The 9,445-nt window shown below is 40.4% G+C and overlaps 1 protein-coding gene across 1 annotated transcript; it reads left to right on the top strand.

Annotated features, from left to right (window-relative positions):
- Positions 1 to 1,867: 1,867 nt before the first annotated feature.
- On the top strand, positions 1,868 to 5,138 carry LOC137970783 (adenosine receptor A3-like). The gene has a single exon (XM_068817348.1). The coding sequence runs from the start codon at positions 2,144 to 2,146 to the stop codon at positions 3,074 to 3,076; it is 933 nt and encodes a 310-aa protein (XP_068673449.1). The 5' UTR covers positions 1,868 to 2,143; the 3' UTR covers positions 3,077 to 5,138.
- Positions 5,139 to 9,445: the final 4,307 nt, after the last annotated feature.

Below are 9,445 nucleotides of genomic sequence, written 5' to 3' on the forward strand. Positions count from 1 at the left end.
TCTTTGCCGGAAGGATAACCCACTCCATCCCTGTCCTATCTTTGGATATATATGCAGTATGGATGCCGCCATGGATCTGTGCTGTTTGAGAAAGCAACAAAAGGAAAATACTGAGAAAGGGAAAGAGTGCCCGTGAGTAATCTTCTAGCAATTTAGCGGATTGGCGGCGAAAACGGACCGTGTTGGACGTCCTTATCAATCATTTACAACATATGTGAACCATTTACACTGGGGCACTGGGTATGAATAAATATTCAGTAAACGAATCATGCCATTGAGGTTCTCATACAAGTTTTATCATAATCATTCTCTGCAATATCAAGGAGACGGATCTGCACGAGAAAACAACTGAATTCCAAGTCAGTCATAGCCAACAAACTACAATGACCTCGTTACGTACGGTATTAATCGACCTGTGTATATCTAACTCACAACGACGCACTTGCGACCAATTTATCGCTGGGCTAAAGTTTCTAATGTTACCTCACTTTTAAGGGATTGTAGGAAAGGGGCATCTCTGTAAAAGTGAAGCCAGGTAAGCGTTTTTTGCAAGTGAATTTATCCAGATACTTTGCAAATAGACTGGAAGAGTGACTGCAATTTGTGTTAGACGATTATCTTTAATTATATTCCAAATTTCTTAAAGGTTCAAAACGATTCTCAAGTAGTGTCACGACAGATGTTCTGGTTGCTTTTAAAGAGACCGATAAGTTCTTTTTTCTTCAGAAAATATTAAAGCCCAAACAGGTGGGTTATAGTACTACTGAATGGAACTACAAAGCTTGCTTATATCCTGATTTAATTAGCGCTTCATTACTACGGGCCACAGACGTGATACGTTGAACGAGTTGAACAAAGGAGATAAACTTAACGTTGCAGTTTGGACAAAACAGATGCAATTTGGCATTGTGATTTACCGGCAAGAGATGTGTTGTTAGGTAAATAAAGAGTTTTCGCAGCGGCTCTATTGTCCGTAATTTTCAAGACTTCTTCCAAGAAATTTATAACCGCTTTCGGACCACTATCTGATCGGTCCTAAAACAATCACATAAAAATTTCTTATTAACGGCAAGTCTTTTCGGTGACAATTAACTTCAGAGTCTCTTTGAACCATAACTTGGAAGGAAAAAAGATAATCGAAATTAAATGGCTGATTTTTGCAGACACGCTTTGTTGAAACTTCAACCGGAAGTGGCCTGGTTAGCCATCTTCTCGTAAGTTTTTTTCTTAGTAAAAAGTCTCAACCTTAGTATTTTTTTCTTGATATTACTAAACTAAGGGCTGAACTTTGCAGGGATACTAAGACCTCGAGATATAAAACATGGGCATGGAAAATATTTGGTCTGAAAAACAGGCCATTTCCGGTTGCTTCCCATATGCTTCAAATATGACCAAGTTGTGATAACAGCCACAGGCTAGCGAAAAATTTCTATGAGCTAATGTTCTCACCCTTAAAAGCCTAAGAATAGGGCTTTACAAATATGGTTTTGTTTTTTCCTGAAATTAATTTCAGGCTGCTAAAAAAGAGATTTAAAAGTGGCCAAAATTGCACTGAAAATCAGCCTCTGGGGACCCCTGAGGGGCTGATATCCAGAACTCGGCTAAAAAAAAGTCGTTGAAGCTGAAACTTTGGCAAATTACATAAGTCGACATAAGTACTTTGTGCACCAATTTTAAGCGAAATCGGCTGACCTTCATTTCCAAGTCTGCCCCGGTCTCTCAGGCAGAAGCTCTTAAGTGCAATGTATCCAATCTTAAGTACGTAGTATTTTCTGACACTGAGATGTCAAGTGACGTTAATTAACTAAGCAAAAATAATTAAAACGCGTGGATGTATACAAAATTTTGATGAGACTGAAATCGACTACCGAGACAATTCTTTGAAAAAGAGCAAACACCGACTCCCAAAGCTTTAATTGAAAGAAGCCAGTCAAAAAAAACCCATATCGAGTTTCTTAAAGACCTAAACGAAGAAGACAGCTGTTTGAATGTACTAATTGAATTTACACAAATTAGTCGATTTGGCTTTCATCCAGAATTGTATTGCGTTTGCTTTGTGAAAAAATCCTTACTCACCGTGTGGACTCAAAGTTGAACTTAAAATTTGTCGGGGTTTCATCCATACAATCAACAGTCAGCATAAATGCTGGGGTCTTCCAACGAAACCAATAACGAATGCTTTATCACGTTACCTCTTTTGTTCCTGATGGGAGAAAAACATGTCCTCTTGGTCAATATCGCTGCAAATGTATTTTTCATGTTAACAGCAAGTTTGGGAAACGTCTCCATTCTGTTCAGTTTCCTGTACGTGCCATCTTTGCGTTCAACATCAAATTATTTGTTGTGTGGGCTGGCCTTGACTGACCTAGGTGTAGGACTTGTGGTTCATCCTTTGTACGTCTCTGTAATGTACAGTCTCTACAATAACACGACACCACATTGTATCACCCTCTCATTTTACAGCATAGCCACGTCATTCTTTGCCGGTGTTTCCCTTTTATACATCACAGTCATTGGTACAGACAGGTATCTTGCGATTACTTTGAACCTCCGTTACCACGAATTCGTGACAGAAAGAAAATCTAAGATTACACAGGTAGTTCTGTGGTCAGTGAGTGGTTTAATGACTCTTCTGTGGCTTGAAGGCTTTCTGATTTACACGACGATCGCAGCCGTTGTTGTTGCAGTTTCTCTCGTAGTGACATTTGCTGTTTATACCAAATTGTATTTTGTTGTGAGACGCCACAAATCTCAAATCCAGAGTCAAATACCAACGCAAATGTGTGACTTCGAAAACGTTCGCCTGAGGAGGCTACAGAGATCGACCATTAACACTTTGTACGTCTCTTTCACCTTCCTGCTCTGTTACCTTCCTTTCTTTGTCACTACAGCAATGGGTAACTTGTCATTTTCGCCAAAAAAAGAAGTGGTTATTTTGTACGAATTCACCGCGACATTAATGCTCTCCAATTCATCTATTAATCCGCTGATGTATTGCTTTCGTTTGGTTGAATTCAGAAATGCTGTCAAGACGACTTTCAAAAGAGTTTTCTGCTTGCATTCTTCTAATGAATAAGCAAGTTCTCATCAAGTCTTTTCTCAAATGGACTCTCTCAAGAATTTAAGAGGTGCAAGATTTATGCTACACACAAGGCTTATCAGCACATTGACAAACCGTACGGTTTTTATTTCAGGCCTTAAAATTAAGGGCCGCTAACTGCGAGAAAAGGCTACCTTATACTCAAGAAAACTTATGAGGAAATGATTTCAACTCACCGAAATGAGAACACCGAGTTGCAATTTGTGAACACACGACTAATCTGGAAAGTTAAAACCTCCATAAGTGAAAAGAAAAACGTGTCGAGAAATGAGCTTGGTCAGCAGATCTGAAAACAAAAACTGTTCCTAGCTAACAATACCAGTTGGTAATATGGCTCTGTGCATACATAACGCTAATGGCCAGTCGAGTCGCAGGGAAGTTGTTCGCGTGCATGAAAAAACTATTTCTCGCTATGAACAGTTATTTATTTCTAATGAAAGGCTCTAGTAAGGCACGAAGGAAGGAGACGTGCAATGCATTAAGATCATGGCGAGTGGTGCATGCAGAAGATTAACGTAAACCGTGAATCATTGTATCTGACCCACCCACACACTGAAGAACCCACACACTTGTCGCAAAGAGTAGGGCATGTAGTTCCCGGTGTTGTGGTCTGTCTTCTGTGATGTATCGTGGTTGGGAGGGTAAATGCTCGGAGAAATTAGCTACACCAAGCTACTCTAAAAATCCGAGGGTAAATAAAGATATATGATATGATGATGATGACGCATTTCCTTTTCGTAAAAGAGGTTTCTATGAAAGACGCTAGGAGAAATTGAAGTTAAGGATCCTAAAAAGGCTGTGTATAGGGTGGCGCAGTTGATTTTGTGTACTTCACTTTACCAATTACTTGCCCCTATTCGCTGTGCACCTTAACCTTAACCCAGAAATTACTTTTAAACAACACAACTCAAAGCGTCACGACAAAAAAAAAGTCGCTGTCCAGCACAAATAATTTAGTTTCAAACAACAGAGACAAACTTGAAAACCGTTGAGCTGAACAGTTTTTAAAAACCCCGATTGTAACCAATCTCACTCTTCTTCAATTTTGCCCTACTCTTCCTTCTTTCTATTTGCTGCTCTATTCAAACCTTTCTTCATTGTTTTAAGTCATTATTTTTACGTTTTGCATGACTTGGTTGTCAGTTTCCAGTCACGGAAATTGGCTAAATTTCGTGTCACATCCCCTTAAAGCAGCTGCAACTGAAAACTCAGAGAAATCCACACTTAAAATAGAACTTAATTCGTAGTGTTGTGCGTATATCACGATTTTTCTCTCCTTCATATCTGTATTGATAAACATGTCATTTATAGAGCGCTAGCTAATTTGGGCCGTGACTTTCGAACAGCTCGTGATTAGTCTAATACGATGACGTCCTAGACGAGAGAAACAATTTTTGGCTTGCTAATCAGAAGAACTGCGAGACGCCACTAGGTAAATATATTTCTTTGATTTGAATTTACGTTTGCCTTACAATTACTAACACTACTCTGTAATTTAGATTTTGTACGTCTACAATCCCTGTGATGATTGTATAATAAAAGGATGTCGTTTAAAACCGTCGGTAATCTTCTATTAGCAAAAAATTCAAAATCCAATATGGTCTACTACAAAGCGACAACTGGACCATACTGAAGATGTCTGTAACAGCTGAATCGAAAAAGTCAAAAGCAAGCGCACAAGAGCTAAAGGACGATTTACAAGAAAGAGGAACTTCCTCATCAAGTCAATTCTTCGATTTCACATGACGTCACGGCCGCCATGTTGGTGTCCCCAAACAATGAAATGGCGGCCATGTTGGTGTCCCGATCCAATCCTCCGGGAATTGAAAGCTATTATTGTGCTAACGTCTTCTTTTGTTTTCGTTGAAAAACATGGCTGTTGATCACGTGAGTGAAACCCAAGAATAGAAAACGATCAAGGAATTGAGGAAGTTGAAACAAATTATGCAAAACTCGCTGAAGCGTATGATTAACTCGCAGGTAGCGCGTTAGCGGGCTAGACTCTGGATCGGGTGGTCCTGGGGCCCGTTTCCCGAAAGTCCCGAAACTTTACGGGCCATTTTTGGGTGTCACAATTCCCTTTGTATTTCAAGAACGGAGAGGACTTAAGTCGTCAAACTTCACAGTCATTTTTCTTTTTGTTACCTTGAAAACAAGTTAAAAGATCGGCTTTCTAAAACAAGTGGTTGGCAGTTTGACAAATGGCTTTTCGGGCCCGAAAAGTTTTCGGGACTTTCGAGAAACGGGCCCCAAGTTACTAGGGCGTTGACATGTCGTCATGGGAAGGCAATTTTCTTTAACAGTGCCTCTCTCCACCCGGATGTATAAATGGGCACCAGTGATTGTTATCCTGTCCAGGAAAGAAGAGCAGTAACCAATTTAAGCTCCAGCAGGTACGAGCGGGCACTAGGCCTTGTGACGACTTACTTTTTCACGTGCAGCATGCATAATGCCCCTCCTGGGCCCGGTTGTTCAAAAGCCGATTAGCGCTAACCCCAGATTAAAAATATTTCTCTACTCCCACATGCTGATATTCGGCGGAACTTTACATTTGAAGAAGTCAATCTTGAAAAACAAAAATAGGCAAAAGAATTTTTCACCAAAAAAGTGAAAACATAAAACAAAATTTTACGATAACCCTGGATTAAGTTAATCGTCTTTCGAGCAACCGGGCCCAGGGCGATTACCGCCTAGGTTGCTTCTTATTACCGAAACCAAAGTTAAGGGTCAGCAATTCAGTGTGAATCCATAAAGACTTACTTTTTCATGTGATCTACAGCTACGGGTGCCATAAAAAACCCCCAAGTCCTTAAGGGCTCCAAGAAGCTGAAATATTTTATTTCCCAAGTTGCCAAAACAGTAGTCTTTGCCGGAAGGATAACCCACTCCATCCCTGTCCTATCTTTGGATATATATGCAGTATGGATGCCACCATGGATCTGTGCTGTTTGAGAAAGCAACAAAAGGAAAATACTGATAGAGAAAGGGAAAGAGTGCACGTGAGTAATCTTCTAGCAATTTAGCGGATTGGCGGCGAAAACGGACCGTGTTGGACGTCCTTATCAATCATTTACAACATATGTGAGCCATTTACACTGGGGCACTGGGTATGAATAAATATTCAGTAAACGAATCATGCCATTGAGGTTCTCATACAAGTTTTATCATAATCATTCTCTGCAATATCAAGGAGACGGATCTGCACGAGAAAACAACTGAATTCCAAGTCAGTCATAGCCAACAAACTACAATGACCTCGTTACGTACGGTATTAATCGACCTGTGTATATCTAACTCACAACGACGCACTTGCGACCAATTTATCGCTGGGCTAAAGTTTCTAATGTTACCTCACTTTTAAGGGATTGTAGGAAAGGGGCATCTCTGTAAAAGTGAAGCCAGGTAAGCGTTTTTTGCAAGTGAATTTATCCAGATACTTTGCAAATAGACTGGAAGAGTGACTGCAATTTGTGTTAGACGATTATCTTTAATTATATTCCAAATTTCTTAAAGGTTCAAAACGATTCTCAAGTAGTGTCACGACAGATGTTCTGGTTGCTTTTAAAGAGACCGATAAGTTCTTTTTTCTTCAGAAAATATTAAAGCCCAAACAGGTGGGTTATAGTACTACTGAATGGAACTACAAAGCTTGCTTATATCCTGATTTAATTAGCGCTTCATTACTACGGGCCACAGACGTGATACGTTGAACGAGTTGAACAAAGGAGATAAACTTAACGTTGCAGTTTGGACAAAACAGATGCAATTTGGCATTGTGATTTACCGGCAAGAGATGTGTTGTTAGGTAAATAAAGAGTTTTCGCAGCGGCTCTATTGTCCGTAATTTTCAAGACTTCTTCCAAGAAATTTATAACCGCTTTCGGACCACTATCTGATCGGTCCTAAAACAATCACATAAAAATTTCTTATTAACGGCAAGTCTTTTCGGTGACAATTAACTTCAGAGTCTCTTTGAACCATAACTTGGAAGGAAAAAAGATAATCGAAATTAAATGGCTGATTTTTGCAGACAAGCTTTGTTGAAACTTCAACCGGAAGTGGCCTGGTTAGCCATCTTCTCGTAAGTTTTTTTCTTAGTAAAAAGTCTCAACCTTAGTATTTTTTTCTTGATATTACTAAACTAAGGGCTGAACTTTGCAGGGATACTAAGACCTCGAGATATAAAACATGGGCATTGAAAATATTTGGTCTTAAAAACAGGCCATTTCCGGTTGCTTCCCATATGCTTCAAATATGACCAAGTTGTGATAACAGCCACAGGCTAGCGAAAAATTTCCATGAGCTAATGTTCTCACCCATAAAAGCCTATGGATAGGGCTTTACAAATATGGTTTTGTTTTTTCCTGAAATTAATTTCATGTTGCTAAAAAAGAGATTTAAAAGTGGCCAAAATTGCACTGAAAATCAGCCTCTGGGGACCCCTGAGGGGCTGATATCCAGAACTCGGCTAAAAAAAAGTCGTTGAAGCTGAAACTTTGGCATATTACATAAGTCGACATAAGTACTTTGTGTACCAATTTTAAGCGAAATCGGCCGACCTTCATTTCCAAGTCTGCCCCGGTCTCAGGCAGAAGCTCTTAATATTTTGACCGGCAGAAAACTGGCCGGCAAGTTGAAGGAAGGTATAATGAAGGAGGTTGTTGTCCAGTTGGGGGATGTTGACTCCATCTTGGCTGTGCAGATTGGTTATGAGATTGTTCGGGTTACATTTTGCTCAGATGAAGCCTTTAGCAGGGCAAAGTCTATGGAAGACGTATCTCTTTTTGGACTATGGTGTAAAATCTTGGGTGGTGGCCCTGCTACCACTTTGGTCCATGTTTTCGACTGTCCCTTTGAGGAAAGCGATGTTGAAATTGAGCATGCTCTGGCTGATTTTGGTGAGGTAAAAAAGGTCAGGAAGCAGACATCTGTCGAGTCAGCAAATTTACACTGATACCAGACTGGTCTCCATTGTTTTGAGGGAAACCCCTCCTAAGTCCATCTCTATTGATGGGTATCATTGTCGCATCTGGTATAGAGGGCAACCTATTGTGTGTAATGTGTGTGCTAAGCAGGGGCATGTATCTGCCAACTGCCCGAAGAAGGATAAGTGTCGCCTTTGTGGGCAGTCCGGCTATTTTGCTCGCTCCTGTCCCAATCCATGGGGCGGTTCCTCTGAAGTTGATAGTGTGGGTTCGTCGGCTCTTAGTGTTTCTGACTTCCCTCCTCTGAGTACGGGCCCCCCTCCTGGTGGTGCCCCGCCTGGTCTTGCTGTTGTTGAAATTCTTTCGGACGATGGGTCTAATGATGGGAACGCAGATGATGAGAACGCTGACGATGTGAGCTCTCCTCTCGGGCCTAGCCCTATGGAGGATGAAGTTGTTCCTAGCGCTGTTATAAATGGCGCCGCCAGTAGTCCTGGCGTCACTAATGAACCTTTGGTCGTTTCTGTCAATGACAGAAGTGAAAAGGGTGGCATTGTTAATGATATAGAAAGTACTGTAATTAAAGAGAGTAAAGTAAATGTCAGTACTGTTGTTGAAAGTGAATTGCTTGATCATGGTAATGATCTGCAAAGTAATGTTACTGAGAATGGAAAAGTTAATGCAGTTGGAAGTAATGTAAGTAACAGTTTTCAAAATGATGTTATTGAAGACGAAAGAATTCCTGCTGATGATAATGATGCTGTAGTTGATAATGACTTTGACGTTAGTGATGAAGCTAAGGGTATTACCAATAGAAAACGGAAACTCAGTACCGATAGTGAGGATAATATTAATGAAGGTTCCGCTAAGGTGGGTAATATTTTTCTTGAGTCTGAGTCTGATCTGTCTTGTGAAGCCGGCTCTCCAACGCCCTCTCCTTCTATGCTTGGTGGGGCTGTGGGTTTGGTGGCTGAGACTGGCGTTTCTCCTGATGTTTCTGCTTCTGCTGAGTCCCTTGACTCCTCTCCCCTTGAGGATGGTCAGCGGACGAATTTCTCTCCTAAGTAGTTTTTTTTTCCTTTCTATTCCCCGTTTATCCTTTCCCATATTACAAAGACGACGCCTCAATGGAATCTAAAAAAATACAACAATTTGGTCACTGGTTGGAATTCTACAGTATAATTCATTGCCTGACGAAGGAAATCGACGCGAAACTTCACGCGAAGAGAGACCGAAATTTAATGTCGTATTTCCGAGTTGGGCAAAGAATGTTCTTTTGTACGGTGGTTTGTAAGGGCCATCAATAGTTCAGAAAAAAAAATTCATAATGACTCTTAGTAACTGTCAATTGACACTTATAACTGACAATTGACACTTATAAGTACCAATTGACAAGTGTCAATTGCCAGTTATAAGTGTC

Source organism: Montipora foliosa, chromosome 9, assembly GCF_036669935.1.
Source record: "Montipora foliosa isolate CH-2021 chromosome 9, ASM3666993v2, whole genome shotgun sequence".
In the NCBI taxonomy this organism is placed as follows: Eukaryota; Metazoa; Cnidaria; class Anthozoa; order Scleractinia; family Acroporidae; genus Montipora; species Montipora foliosa.